General features: G+C 29.4%; 4 protein-coding genes and 1 long non-coding RNA gene across 5 annotated transcripts; 1 reads left to right on the top strand and 4 right to left on the bottom strand.

The window, feature by feature from the left end:
• Positions 1–72: 72 nt before the first annotated feature.
• On the bottom strand, positions 73–2,680 carry LOC123266973 (pyrimidodiazepine synthase-like). Its single transcript, XM_044731426.1, has 5 exons — positions 2,407–2,680; positions 2,201–2,306; positions 1,885–2,128; positions 374–595; positions 73–309 (listed from the first exon to the last, which is right to left on the bottom strand). Exons 1-5 carry the CDS (start codon positions 2,429–2,431, stop codon positions 181–183), a joined length of 726 nt encoding a protein of 241 aa, XP_044587361.1. The 5' UTR covers positions 2,432–2,680; the 3' UTR covers positions 73–180.
• Positions 2,681–3,005: 325 nt separating this feature from the next.
• LOC123266653 (HBS1-like protein) lies at positions 3,006–8,978 on the top strand. The gene is made up of 8 exons (XM_044731001.1): positions 3,006–3,186; positions 3,317–3,382; positions 3,441–3,743; positions 4,084–4,122; positions 5,471–6,014; positions 6,101–6,330; positions 7,865–8,269; positions 8,341–8,978. Exons 1-8 carry the CDS (start codon positions 3,144–3,146, stop codon positions 8,799–8,801), a joined length of 2,091 nt encoding a protein of 696 aa, XP_044586936.1. The 5' UTR covers positions 3,006–3,143; the 3' UTR covers positions 8,802–8,978.
• On the bottom strand, positions 6,527–7,457 carry LOC123266657. Its single transcript, XR_006509826.1, has 2 exons — positions 7,280–7,457; positions 6,527–6,576 (listed from the first exon to the last, which is right to left on the bottom strand). It is a non-coding gene; the product is annotated as an uncharacterized LOC123266657 (long non-coding RNA).
• On the bottom strand, positions 8,802–10,294 carry LOC123266655 (selenoprotein K-like). The gene is made up of 4 exons (XM_044731003.1): positions 10,139–10,294; positions 9,983–10,067; positions 9,216–9,290; positions 8,802–9,134 (listed from the first exon to the last, which is right to left on the bottom strand). Exons 1-4 carry the CDS (start codon positions 10,155–10,157, stop codon positions 9,041–9,043), a joined length of 273 nt encoding a protein of 90 aa, XP_044586938.1. The 5' UTR covers positions 10,158–10,294; the 3' UTR covers positions 8,802–9,040.
• A 116-nt stretch (positions 10,295–10,410) lies between these two features.
• Positions 10,411–13,862, bottom strand: LOC123266656 (probable cytochrome P450 4aa1). Its single transcript, XM_044731004.1, has 6 exons — positions 13,775–13,862; positions 13,298–13,475; positions 12,856–13,233; positions 12,178–12,759; positions 10,824–11,003; positions 10,411–10,698 (listed from the first exon to the last, which is right to left on the bottom strand). Exons 1-6 carry the CDS (start codon positions 13,793–13,795, stop codon positions 10,523–10,525), a joined length of 1,515 nt encoding a protein of 504 aa, XP_044586939.1. The 5' UTR covers positions 13,796–13,862; the 3' UTR covers positions 10,411–10,522.
• Between the last annotated feature and the right edge of the window lie 132 nt (positions 13,863–13,994).

The following is a 13,994-nucleotide window of genomic DNA, read 5'->3' as shown; positions in this document are numbered from 1 at the left end:
ATATATAAATATTACTATTAATATACTACATGTAAATTTATTATTTAATAATAAAATTTATTGACCATGAAAAAAATGTATCATAAAAAATTTATTTCTATGCTATTGTTAATAAAAAAATATTGATAAGAAATTATATAAAAAGGAAGAGTATCAGGAAGAATTAGTTGCAATTATGACTTATTGAACGAGCAAATCGTATTGCGGTGTACCAGCACCACGACTCTTCATATACTTAGCATGAACTTCAGGTTCCAGACAGCTGACTTTAACGCCTGGATCTTCCTTCATAGCAGCTTTCCATTCCATCTATTTATACATTCATAAATTATTTAGTCGATGACTAAATTAATGCTTGTTTTAAAATACTTACAATACGAGGAACGCGCTCACGAGGAATAACGTAATTTTCTCCTCTCATGATACGAATAATATCAGCTCTTTCGAACCAAGGCCAAATCATAAGATCAACCATGCCGGGTTTCACTCCGCCGAAAAAAGGACTTGCTCGAGAAACTAGTTCTCTGTCAAAAAATTCCAGTACCTTCAATGCTTCTTCAAACATGTCGCGATCGACACTAGGAGACAGGTAGAACTAGAAAATTTTTATTGGATTAATAAAAATACTGATGTATAAACGTTGAATCATAGTTTTATAATTGTTACACTGATAAAAAAATTAACTTGACTCATGAGCCAAAATCTTGAACCAAAAATACCATTTTGAAGAAAATGATTTTCTTGAGTCAAGAGAATAAATTGTTTAGTCAAGAAATCGTTCTTGATTTAAGCGATTGCATGGGTTTCACGGTTTCAAAAAATCAATTTTTTTTTGTATTATTAAATTCTACAACATCTCTAGAATATTACCCTAAAGTTTTAAATCGATCCGAATAATAGTTTTGGAGATACCGTTTTAAAGAGTTGCGTGCTCAAGGCGCTGTTGCGTTGTCACTCAAAACTTTAAATGCGTTCTTCTCAAAACTATGTTTTCAAAGACAGTACTCAAGATTTCTCAAGAACTACTCAACCGATCTTGATGAAATTTTAGACAGGTCTTCAAGATGTAATTTACAAGGTCTTGAACGAAAGATTTTTTTTTTTTTTCAATTACAACTATTTAAAAAAAAAGCCGCGAAATTTTTGCCAAATTTTTAGTTTTTTGTAAAAACGTCTGCTAAAAATCCAATTTTCATTTTTTTTTCCCTCGTTCAAGACCTAGTTTGAAGTTTTAACTAAAGTACATATTTTTTTTTTTCACTTCTAATGATCCTGCTAGGAGTTCTGCTAATCACGCGAACGTATCTTTTTTCCGAGGGCTCACCGGAAATGACGTTACATTAGCAGAGTTTTTAATATTTTTTTTTTTTAATTTCAGTAATCCCTCATAAAACATATATCTTTAAGAGCGGTTTATAGTTGATTTTCAAACTTGTTTTTTTCATGTATGTGATAAAATTTCGAAAAAAAACGCTTCGCTCTTCGATAGATAATTTAATTATCTATCGAAGAGCGAAGCGCTTTTTTGGAAAATTTTCATTTATTTATGCATAAAATGCGTTTTAAGATTCCATTTGTTGTACAAGTATGACTGAGATCCTTTCGTTTGTCCAATAGAGTGCGAGAGAGAGGAAAAATGTAAACCCTTCTTAAGACAGTAAAAAGTTTGAATAAAATATTTTATTTTTTCTATTAAAAAAAAATTGTTGAAAATAGACCATTTTTTCCTGGAGGAAACCCATGTAATCCCTTAAGTAAATTTTTCTTTTCTCAAGAAAATAATTTTCTTCAAAATGGTATTCTCGGTTCAAGATTTTGGCTCTTGAGTCGAGTTAATTTTTTTATCAGTGTAAATAATTTCTTTAAATATTTAAAAACAATTACCTTGTACATTAATGAAATTAATCCATTGAAGCGTTCAATTAGAATTTTATCCTTAGCTTTAGCTCTCGGATCGCTGGGATATAAATTAGGCTCTGGATGAGCTTCATTCAAATAATCAGCGATTATAAGACTTTCGTACAAAACTTGACCATCTTCAAACTCAATGCAAGGAACTTTGCCAAGGGGACTTTTTTCAATCAGCCACTCGGGTTTGTCAGTCAAATTTACATAAACGACGTCATATCTGTAATTAATATTAAATGTTATCCTTAAAATTATTACTTTTAGTTGTAATTAATTTTAATAAAATATTTACGGAATTTTTTTAGTATCAAGAACGAGATGCACACGTTGAGCATAAGGACAAAATCTCATGCTGTAAAGACGTAGTTTTCCTGGAACTACCGGCGGTGGAACAGAACCTACAAAGTTCATTTTGATATAAGTATTGTAATTATAAAAATAAATATCAATGCAATTGATATTTCAAATGGCAATTAAATAAATGAATTATAAATTTACCGGTACTCAGATGTTTTACACTCATTTTTTAGATATTTTTATGAATTACGACTTTTGTTGTTGATACCAACGTTGACGTGTTGACAAAAATGTTATAAAAATTTTAAGATGTCAGAGCGATGTTTAGAATTAATTTAATTCGTTTTTTATTATTATTTTTATTTGATGACAACAGGCATGTGCTGCGCTCTAATTATTGATAGCGCGATTTTTAAACATCAAGAAAATTTTTTTTAAATAAAACAGATAATTGTTTACTTAATATATTTTTCTTTTGTATTTTTTAGTTTATTTCTTCTCATATTATTTCATATTTTCGACTTTTCTAAATATTCTTGAGATCTTTGAATTTTTTAGAATTCACAAAAATTTTTAAATATTTTTAAAAATTATTTAAAAAAAATTTCCAAGTTTTAATTTTTTTCAATCAAATTCAAATAAATTATAAATTGTTTAAAATAAAAAAAATGAACAATAAACAAAATCTATAGTGATAATAGCTTAAGTTCTATCTTCGGGTGTTTTCGGCTCCACACAACAATTCCGAATTTCAGCCCAATAACAAAGACACAATAATATCTATAGTGTCTTCAGCTTCTAGAATAATACCAGCTGGTTAGTCAGATAAATACTATTATACACGAATAACCGTGAGTTGTTCAAAACTAAAATTTTCCGAATGTTTTTAGTTGCTAAACTTTCAATAATAGAGAAAAAATTAGTAATCAAGCATCAAAATGTCACGGCATCGAGGTATACGTTCGATGAATTATTCTGATGGTTAGTAACTAGCAATTATATATTTATTTAAAACTAACAATTTACAGGTTAAGTAAAATTAAATAACCATCTGTATCAATATAATAATAAAATAATAATATTGTCTAATGACCTAATTTTTATTTTTAAGAATACGACGGCTATGACGATGTATACGGACACTCTGTAGAAGATGATTACTGCATGTCTCCTGGAGGTAATTTATTTTTTGCTCCACTTTACGCAATCAGCTGACTAATGTTTTTTATTTGCAGCTGATGAATTTTTGTTCGACCGTAACAAGCAGCCGAACATCGCTTCCTTCATCAACGAGCCTGATATTAAAGAAGACAATGAAGATGATGATGATGATAACAAAGCTTCAGCTTTGCCCAAAAAACCTGAGTTGTCTGAACTTGACACTGCTAAGCTAATGTCCTGTATTGAGGTGGTGAGAAACGTTATCGGGGATACTGTTCCTGATTCAATACTCACTGAGAAAATAATTGAATGCAATTTTGATGCTGAAGTCGCTCTGGATAATATTCTTAAATCTTCGCCTCCTAAATATCAGTCTGGTAATTTTTTTTTACTACTAAATATGTGAAATTTAAAATAAAAATTAATTTAGCAGATATTTGATAATTTTAAGAATTTTTGTAACAAATAATTTATGACAAAAAAAAAAATTATTAAAAAAATTGACATGTAGAAATTTAAAAAAATTAAAAATGCAATTTTTATAAAATAATTTTTTGGAACAAATTTGTTTGTTCAAGAAAATTAAAAAATTGTCAAGTGACAGCTAAATTTAATGTCATAAATTTAAAAATTATTTTTCTTAATAAATAATAATATTTTATTTAATTAAATAATTACTAATTGTGTTAATTAATTAAATTTTTCTGATTGAAACAGATGCAGCCAAGGCCAAAGATCGCATAGAAGCACAATCAGGTAGATATATTGTTTAAAATAACATTAAATAAAATAAAAAAACTCTTGTCTAATCAAAATAATTTAATTATTTGTTTCATGTGGGGTTTTGTTCATCGGTAAGGTAAGGTTCCTTAACAATTACATCTAATAACCTTAAGCCCAAGTTGAATTTACTGACTAAAAAACCCGGGTCCCCGATTTTCGGGCCTAAAAAAAACGAAACCAAATCTCCGGGCTTTTCTTCTCTTTCTGACCTGATGGCGAGTCATAAATCTAAAGTAACTCCGGAAAAACCGAAATTTAATTCGTTGTCTGGTTTGATCAGTAACCATGCGAGTGCTAAAGGTTTAATTCCGAAAAATGACAAGCTCGGTGATAAAAAATCATTTGGTTCGCTGGCCGAGATGACTGCTCATCATTTAAAATCCAACAGCCCATTAAAGAAAAGTACTTTTGTAATACCAAAATTATCTAATAGAGTACCAAGCCCGATTCATCTGCCGGGTAAATTTATCAAGTCAGTAGACAATGTTGATGCGGTTAACACTGAGGTCAATAAAGTGGCCTCCAGTGTGAAGAATCTCCACTTGGAGCAGAAATTTGAAGGGAAAAATAAAGAAACGAATGAGGAAAAAGAAAAAAAGTCTAATAATGACTGGGAAATTGATTTAACCGCAGCTTTGAGACAGTCCGAATCATCTGTTAATTATAAAAAAATTAAATTAGCTAATGAACAACACAATTCCACAAAAAGAAAGGACGATTTTAATTTAAAAGAACTTTATGATAATATCAACGAACCTATTTGTTCATCGTTGATTGTTGAAAGCGTCGAAGTACTCGACTGCAAATTAACTTTAATTGACTTAAAGTACTCTCAGTTAACACATTTCAATAAAATGGCATCACCTTTTGGAAAAATGTTGTGTAAAAAGTGGAAAAGTCACAAACCATACATTGAGAAATCAAAGTCTGAATTTAGTGATATCATTAAACCATTTGATTTTTCATCACCGTCTCCCGACAGTCTTATTATGGCTAATTTACGGCGATAATTACTGTCAAAATCATGATTTGAATAATTATTGTATATATTTTATATAATTAAAAAATTTTTTTTTTTAGTTTGAAAAAATTGAACAATAACTAAGTACCTAACAATGTTATTTTTAACAATTAATACTTGAATCACAAAATGCATAATAACTTTGTATAAATATTGAAATTCATGAATTTTATGCGGGTCATTTTTTTTTTTTGTAAATAAAATATTTAATAACTTATCTTATTATAATTGTGTAAACATTATTGATATAATAATAATTACCTAGTAATAATAATGATAATATTAATAATAATGAGTTAGGTATCAAGATAAAGCCAACAGTACAAGTAACAACGCCATCAGCGAGAGTAGTAACGCCAGCAAAAGCACGCACAATTACAAAAGGGTTTGATTTGAAGAATAACATTGACAGCGATTTACTGCACGCGCGTCAAGAAAGCCCGAGATCACTGAGTCCCTTAGAGGCGTCAGTGAACTCTTCAACAGGTCCTAAAGGAAAAGACGAAGGGTTCAAGAAAAATTTCAACGTTTCGATACCAAATTCACCACGTTGTCAATCACCACAGTCAGGACGCGTTACTCCGGAAAATAAATCTAAGAGCGCTGAAGATAAGCGTGATGTTGCAGCTATTTATAAAGACAAGCGCGGAGACGCTAAAGAGCAACTGCATCTCGTGGTTGTGGGCCATGTTGATGCTGGAAAAAGTACTTTACTTGGACGATTGCTCTGCGACTTAGGACAAGTTTCGTCAAAGTTGATCCATAAGTATCAGCAGGAAAGTAAGAAAATTGGTAAACAATCTTTTGCTTATGCTTGGGTCCTTGATGAAACTGGAGAAGAAAGGTAATGATTGATGTTTTTTATAGTATGATTATTATTGAAGCTATTTATTGAGTGATAATTTTTTTATTAATTTAACTAATAAATAGGGAGAGAGGAATAACAATGGATGTTGGATACACAAAGTTTGAAACTGATACTAAATCAGTAACTCTTCTCGACGCTCCGGGACACAAGGACTTTATTCCAAATATGATTATTGGTGCTACACAAGCTGATGTAGCTTTATTGGTGGTCGATGCTACTAGAGGCGAGTTTGAAACTGGTTTTGATAGTGGTGGTCAAACTAGAGAACATGCTCTTCTTCTTCGTTCATTAGGTAATTTAATTAACCATATAATTAATTTAAGAGATCATTCTGGCTCCAATGCTCGAAAAAAAGCAAATATTCATTATTTTTTTTTTTTTACACAGAAACTATTATAGATATTGATATAAAATTTATTCAGCTCAACACAACTCTTGAATAACACAAAAAATATAAAACTTTATTTTTTTTATATTTTTTATATGAGTAAACAACAGGTATGTCGCTGACGTACACGATAACTTGATAACGGCTCTTCTAAAACACAAAAACCAAAATTATTTACCTTCAATAAATATTGATGCTATTAAATGAACTACTGCGATTAATATTTATTGATAAATAACAAAATGGTTAAGAATTAAAAAAAAATTGACAAATTAGTCTTTTTTTACCATTTTTAGTCCTAAAAATATAATAAAAATTTAAATTTAAATTTGGTTTGAAGATAGTAACAGAGTATGAACAATATTATATAATATAATATACAATGTCTCTATATAAACTAAAGCTTTAATTCTTAAATGCTAATTATTCCCTTAAATTAATTAATTAATCAGTGTATTCAATGTTTTTACCCGAAGCTAAAGGAAAGTAAAAAATATAACAAAAAATAAAATAATAGAAACAAAAGATAGTTACTCATTCTTAGAGATGATTATGATAAGCTTACATTGTTGAATTCTTGGTGATGCTAGTGTGCCAGATACTGAGAGTATGTAGTATAATAATCAGCCAGACTGAAAGGTTTATTAATTTTATATTTATTTGTCATTCATTTATCAACAATTTTTACTTAATATCAAATAACTTTGAGGAGAAAATACTACTGAATATATGATTTAAATTTCATTAGGAGCGGATCAGTAGTTCCGTAGATATCATGTACGTCAACCAAAAAAACATAGTTCAGAGATAAACGCGTTTAAAGTTCTTTTAACTAAAAAATAAAAAATCTTACCTAAAGTCAATCAACGATGCCGGCACCGTACAAAATCCCTTAAACTTTTTTAAAAATTTGATTTTCTTTTACTCGAAAATCCCCATAAACATAGTAGAATAATATAGTTACAATGGTCCGATTACTTAGAAATTTTAACACAATACTTTTTGATATATGTAATTTCAAAAAATGTAAAAAAAAAATAATTTTTTCAAAAATTACAACCCAGGGTAATTATTTACAAGTAGAGTCCACCCTATTTTTGGCCATATCTAGGTGAAAAATGAACATTTTTTCATTTTTTTTATTCTGCTTGTTTTTACGGCGCATTTATGACAAAAAATGTGAAAATTTATAAATTTTTTTGAAAATTTGTTAAAATTGTGATAATCAACCTTTTTTTTTTAAATTGTTCATTTTTTTATGTATTTTTCAGAAAAAAATATATCAATAAAATCAAATAGAAATTTCGTTAAAAAAAAATGAAAATTAAAATCGTGGACCCCACTTGTGAATAATTACCCAAACCAGAATGATCCCTTAAGAAAAAATATAATATAATATCACTAATAACTAATAATTTAATATCAAAAATTCTAACAGGTGTTTCACAGATAGCAGTGGTAGTAAACAAGCTGGACACCGTAGACTGGTCTAAAGAAAGATTCGACGAAATATCTGAAAAAATGAGTGTCTTTCTAAAACAAGCAGGTTTCCGAGATACCGTGACCTTTGTTCCTTGCAGCGGATTATCCGGAGAAAACCTTGCGTCTCCTTCAAAAGCTCCGGGACTCACGAGTTGGTACAGCGGACCAACTCTACTCAAAGTTATCGACAGCTTCAAATGCCCGGAAAGGCCAATTGCTAAACCCTTCCGCTTTTCTGTTAACGACGTATTCAAAGGCACCGGTTCGGGATTTTGCATTTCAGGTCATGTTGAGGCAGGGATGGTAGCTGTCGGTGATAAAGTATTGCTTCTACCTCGTAATGAAAATGGAATTGTCAAAGGTTTTTATAGTTATAGAATTTTTAATATATTAAATAATGACTAAAGATATTAAATAGATGATTTTTTGCAGGAATACTTGCCGATGAATTGCCAATTACAAATAGCTTTGCCGGAGACAATATCTCTCTGATAATTTCAGGAATAGAGCAGCAGAACATAGGAGTCGGTGACATAATTTGCAATCCTCAGAAGCCGATACCTGTAACAACTTGCTTCGAAGCTCATGTTGTTATTTTTTCAATTGCAATGCCAATTACTAAAGGACTTCCAGTAGTACTTCATTCCCAGTCATTAGTAGAACCCGCAGTTATTACAAGATTAATCGAGCAACTCCACAAAAGCACTGGGCAAGTTATAAAAAAGAAACCGAGGTGCTTGCCCAAAAACTCTAGCGCTACTATTGAAATTTCAACTCAACGACCAATTTGTCTAGAGCTCTACCGTGATTTTAAACAACTCGGTAGAGTTATGCTTCGCTTATCCGGCACGACAATCGCCGCTGGGCTTGTTACAAAAATAAAAAATAAGTAATTCATTTTACATTATACATTGCATACTTTATAAGTGTAAGTTAATATATCGTTAAACCATAAATAACATTTGTAAATACAAATACAATATGTTTAAACTTTAAACTAATCGATTTGTAAAATGAATTTTTATATTTTGATTTTAAAAAATAAAAGTATTGCGGTAATTTAATTTAAATTTTTACATTCGCAACTGCTCCTCATTGCCTGGAATGTAAATTAATGTTTGCTATGTTTTAATTATCCTTGACAACTTGTGCATCCACCAGGAACATTTGAAGGAGGTTTTAAATTCAGTCCATGAATTTTTTTTGACGTAGGCGGACGTGGGGGTCTAGATAATGATATAAATATTTTTATTAGGTCAAGTCTTATCTCAATAGTTTTTTTATTACTTATAACCAAAAATAAATACCCAGAGCCTGGACGGTAACTTCTGGTGTATCCATCTCCGTATCTAGTTGCTGATGGGTTGAATAAAGTTTGGAAGCTGAAAAATTTATGAAAATTAATTTAATGAAAATCAATTCAGCAGATATTTGATAATTTTACGAATTTTGGTAGCAAATAAATTGTGGTAAAAAAAATTAGAAAAAAATTATTAGAAAAAAAAATCTAGAAATTTATAAAAATTAAAAATGCAATTTTTGAAAAATAACTTTTCGGAATGAATTTATTTGTTAAAAAAAATAAAAAAATGGTCAAGTGTCAATGACATTAAAGTTAGCAGTCAATTGATAATTTTTTAATTTTATCTAACAAAAAAATCTTTCCTGAAAAATTATTTTTAAAAAATTGCATTTATAATTTTTTAAAATTTCTACATGTCAATTTTTTTTTCTCATTTTTTTTTGCCATGATTTATTTGTTAAGAAAATTCTAAAAATTATTTAATATCTAATAAATTAATTCTCATTCAATGTCATTTAATTTAGCATATATTTGATAATTTTAAGAATTTTATAACAAGTAAATTATGACAAAAAAATATAGAAACAAAAATTGACATGTAGAAATTAAAAAAAATAAAAAAATCCAATTTTTAAAAATAATTTTTTTGTTAAATAAAACTGAAAAATTCTCAAGTGACTGCAAACCTTAATGTCATGAAAAATTGTCCCCAAAAATAATTTAATTTTGTAGTTAATAATTAAAAAATATTTCCTATTAATAATAACTTACAACATGGCCACTCCATAAATAATTCCGCTGAAAAATCCGAAAATACTGCTGATGCCCCATGGTTTACTTTTGAGGACTTGTCCATCTAAATAAAAACATTGAAAGTTATCAGCTGGTTGTGAAAAAAACAAACAAGTTATTGTGATAATTATTTACCTCCGGACACATATGTCATGGTGTTTAGGTGATTTATCAAATTTATAAATAAAAATTAAATATAAAAATGGTAAATTGTAAATTGGATCTTGAAGACACGTAATTGCTTGCTATTTGTTGTTGTAGTTTGTTGCAAGTTAATTTTGACGTAATTGCTATACAAAGATAATGCTCGAAGGTTCTTTGATAAACTTAGTACCTGCTGCCACCACCAGAGGTAACGAAACCTCCAATCAGCACGCTGGAGCCTCCATGGTTGCATTAGCGTGAAAAATTTAAACGCTTAAAACTAAATAATTTATCGAAAAATTTTTATTGTGAAAATAAAACTTACAAAACAGAATATGATTTATGATATATGATACATATACATTGTAAAAATTTTTAAGAATTGTGTGATTGTATTCTAGGAATTATTTTTATAAAAATACCACCCTTGGCACGCACAGTTACTCGGAATTTAGTTACTACTTTTTCTTTACCTGGGACTAACTCCAGTTGACAATGTCTCAGTACTTTACTAATTATTGATTTCATTTCAAGCAATGCGAATTTATTTCCTGAAAATTTGATTGTTTAATATTTTATTTTGTGATATTTAAATTATTTTTGATCCTTCACATTTTTAAAGTTAAACTTATTGCAGGAGAAAAATAGGACGTTGTAATGAGATGAAAAAACTTACCAATACAATTTCTAGGCCCCGCGCTAAACGCTAAATACGCATAAGGATGTCTTCTAACAGAGCGATCTGGATTAAAATGTTCAGGATCAAATTCATGAGGGTTCAGATAATGATGGGACAGCCTGTGAGTTGACTGTGGAAATATAAGTACCGAACATCCTTTTGGAATGATATGTTTACCTGAAAGAATAAGTTTAATTTTATTTACGTTAACTGTTGAAATAAGTTTATTGTTAGTATTAGCCGGGTGCAATGATACTGAAGTTAGCTGTCAACTGTCAATTTTAAAAATTTTTTTAACAAATCAATTACAATAAAAAAATGCTTCTAAAAATTTTCACTTGTAATTTTTATTAATTTTCACATGTGAAATTTTTTAATTATTTTTTTTATAATAATTTAATTGCCCTAAAATTCTAAAAAAAATTTTAATGTCTGTTAACTTCAGTGTCATCGGGTGCAAAGTATGTGGTAGGGAGAGCTGGCGCTGACTACCACTTTTACGTGTAAATCTTATGGGAAGAGCATGATTTAACGCTAATGGCGGCCACTGGAACTAAATTACTCCGTTTGATTTAACATAGGAAGAGCATGAAAAATAAGGGCATCACCATCGTGCACCTGGCCAATAATGATAAAAAAATCTGGAAATCGGTTGACCGCGCAGGCCAACCCTAAAACTTCCCGCTTAGTTTGAATTTGAAGCGCTTTGAAATACGTTTTTTTGGTTGATATTTGAGCTTTTCAAGCTCAAAGCACCGTTTTTCACATTTTGAGCTCGAAAAGCTCAAAATGTATTTATTGGACAACTCTAACTTTTGAATGCGTCGTTCGATTTTCTGTTTTAAAAAAGCATTCGACGCATTTTTTAAAGCACAAAAAGAAAATGTATAGGTTTACATTGATTGGTTGAGAAATTTCGAAGATATTTTGAAAAAATATCGAAAAACACAATTTTGTGAATTTTTAAACAACTATAACTTTTGAATGCATCGTTCAGTTTTCATTTTCGAAAATGCATTCGACGCAGTTTTTTAAGCAAAAAAAATGTTTAGATGATTTCATTATGATTTTTCCGCACGCTTTAAAGTTATTTTAAAAAAACAGAAAAATTCAAATTTTTTTTTGGTTTTTTTTTTAATTTCTTCGGAATGGCTCGATGGATTAACTCCCAAATCTAATCAGATCTATGTTTTTATAAACCCTTTCAAGCTAAGAATGCTTGAATAAAAAAATTTTACTTAATTTAAGATTTTTTCTACTCAAATCAAGAAGATGAATTTTTTCAAAATTATTTACTTGATTCAAGTAAATTTTTTTTCTGTGTATAAATGAAAAATAAGTAATTATTTGCCTATTTTAATATCCTCTCCAAGAACACGACCAATCAAAGGTACACTGGGATGAAGTCTCATCGTTTCTTTAATAAACATCTCCAAATTTTTCATATCCCGAAGATCTTTTAATGTTGGATCTCTAGAATCGTTGCCAAATATTTCATTCATCTCTTCTACACAGATATTTTGCCATCTGGGGTACTTAGCAAACATGAAAAGCGTCATCGCAATCGTCGAACCCACGGAGTCTTGACCAGCGAGCATGAATGTGCAGCACTCATCAATTATATCTTGCTCTCTAAATTCTGGATAAGTGGATTTTATCTTCACCATAAATTCAAGAAGAGATGTTTTTTTATTTTTATTTTTGTCATCATTTGGTTGTTTGGTTTCATTAATTTTATTTTTACAGGCCTTAAATAAAGCTTCGTAATGCTTATCTTCACGTTTGCCCATTTCAGTTTTTTTGTAGAAGTAATTAAATATGAGCCAAGGATGACTTAGACGATAAAATAGTGATATTTGTCCCTGCCTGAATGGTGAGTCTTTACTATTTAATAATTTACTGCCAGGTTGTCTTTCATTGCCAATTATCGTTTCTAGCAACAAAATTCCATCACAGTTATTAATTATTGATTTATTCTTAAGTAATCTTTCAGATATTTAATCATAAATTACTAATGTCAATAATTTACCGTTTAAAACTTCATATACGCAGTCATTGACCAGATAAGTTATGTTAGTGCAATCACCTGCACTCAAAAAGCTCTCGACCAACTTACGCGCCGAGTGATTGAAAGACTCAATAAATTTATCCAAGACGTTTAAGTGAAAGGCTGGTTGTATAATTTTTCTATGGCTCTTCCAAGTCTCTGAATCACTTGTCAATAAGCCCTTGCCTAAAAAATTATGTAAAAGGTTGTACAAAAATCCTTTTGAAACGTGCCGAGGATTCCCGAGGACTTTCTGTATATCTTCTGGTTCCAGGATTACAACAAATGGAAAAATTGTCAACCAGATACGAAACACGGGACCGTATAATTGGTAGGCAAAGTGAGACATCTTGAAAAGTACTGAAATTAATATTAACCGATTAATTAGTAAGTTAATGTGAATTAATGTAATTATTAAACTTACAATGTTTGTCGAATATGTAATTAATGTTTCCTAAAAATGGAAGAGCTGGTGGTCCGTTCAGTGACAAAATAAAATAAATTATTTTAATATTATCTTTGAATAGATAAAAAAAATAGAAGACTGAAAGAAATATTATTAATTGGAGATAAATCCATACATCTACTGAAGCATGATCCCACTGAAAAGTAAATAAATTTATTTATTTTACATGTAAGTAATTGCGAAATTTACTTAATTTAAATTACAGTATAAAAAATTGCCGTATTAGAAGAATGAAAACGTGTTAAGTGGTTTTTAGACTCACGAATTGTTTGTTAATTACTAAATTTTTTGGTAATCGGAAAAAATAGACCGGAAAAATTTTTAAGTTATGAAAAATTTATATTATTTCATAATTTAAAAATTTTTTCCGGGATTCAAATTTTTTATTAACATAAATTTTAATTGTTCATACGAAATTTAAGATTAGTATCTTACCATCGCTTTAACTACAGACATTTCACTTCAATCTAAAACAATCAATTACCGATATTAATCGTTAAAAATCAGCAGTATTAGCAATACATTGAGGAATAGATAATCAACTAAGGTTCAAGCAAATTTCCATGTCTTTATATATCCAATATCATCATTTTTCCACCACATCTCTCATTAGTATTCTTCTTATATTATTATTATTATGATATTTGAAGATGTA

This window comes from Cotesia glomerata, linkage group LG6, assembly GCF_020080835.1.
Source record: "Cotesia glomerata isolate CgM1 linkage group LG6, MPM_Cglom_v2.3, whole genome shotgun sequence".
In the NCBI taxonomy this organism is placed as follows: Eukaryota; Metazoa; Arthropoda; class Insecta; order Hymenoptera; family Braconidae; genus Cotesia; species Cotesia glomerata.
The sequence above is the reverse complement of the archived record's forward strand: the minus strand, read 5'-3'. Positions and strand labels throughout refer to the sequence as shown.

What these genes read in the sequence shown, in the direction of transcription:
- LOC123266973 (XM_044731426.1), bottom strand. Translation starts at nt 2,431, where the DNA reads ATGAGTGTAAAACATCTGAGTACCG. An exon ending in TGTAAAACATCTGAGTACCG is followed by an intron (nt 2,307 to 2,406) that starts GTAAATTTATAA and finishes TGAACTTTGTAG; the next exon opens with GTTCTGTTCCACCGCCGGTA. An exon ending in TAATTTCATTAATGTACAAG is followed by an intron (nt 596 to 1,884) that starts GTAATTGTTTTT and finishes AAAATTTTCTAG; the next exon opens with TTCTACCTGTCTCCTAGTGT.
- LOC123266655 (XM_044731003.1), bottom strand. An exon ending in ATTTATGGAGTGGCCATGTT is followed by an intron (nt 9,291 to 9,982) that starts GTAAGTTATTAT and finishes TAAATTTTTCAG; the next exon opens with CTTCCAAACTTTATTCAACC. An exon ending in AGTTACCGTCCAGGCTCTGG is followed by an intron (nt 9,135 to 9,215) that starts GTATTTATTTTT and finishes ATCATTATCTAG; the next exon opens with ACCCCCACGTCCGCCTACGT.
- LOC123266653 (XM_044731001.1), top strand. Translation starts at nt 3,144, where the DNA reads ATGTCACGGCATCGAGGTATACGTTCGATGAATTATTCTGATG. An exon ending in TCTTCTTCTTCGTTCATTAG is followed by an intron (nt 6,331 to 7,864) that starts GTAATTTAATTA and finishes AAATTCTAACAG; the next exon opens with GTGTTTCACAGATAGCAGTG. An exon ending in TGAAAATGGAATTGTCAAAG is followed by an intron (nt 8,270 to 8,340) that starts GTTTTTATAGTT and finishes GATTTTTTGCAG; the next exon opens with GAATACTTGCCGATGAATTG.
- LOC123266656 (XM_044731004.1), bottom strand. Translation starts at nt 13,795, where the DNA reads ATGTCTGTAGTTAAAGCGATG. An exon ending in CGTATATGAAGTTTTAAACG is followed by an intron (nt 12,760 to 12,855) that starts GTAAATTATTGA and finishes TTTTGTTGCTAG; the next exon opens with AAACGATAATTGGCAATGAA. An exon ending in GGGGCCTAGAAATTGTATTG is followed by an intron (nt 10,699 to 10,823) that starts GTAAGTTTTTTC and finishes TCAAATTTTCAG; the next exon opens with GAAATAAATTCGCATTGCTT.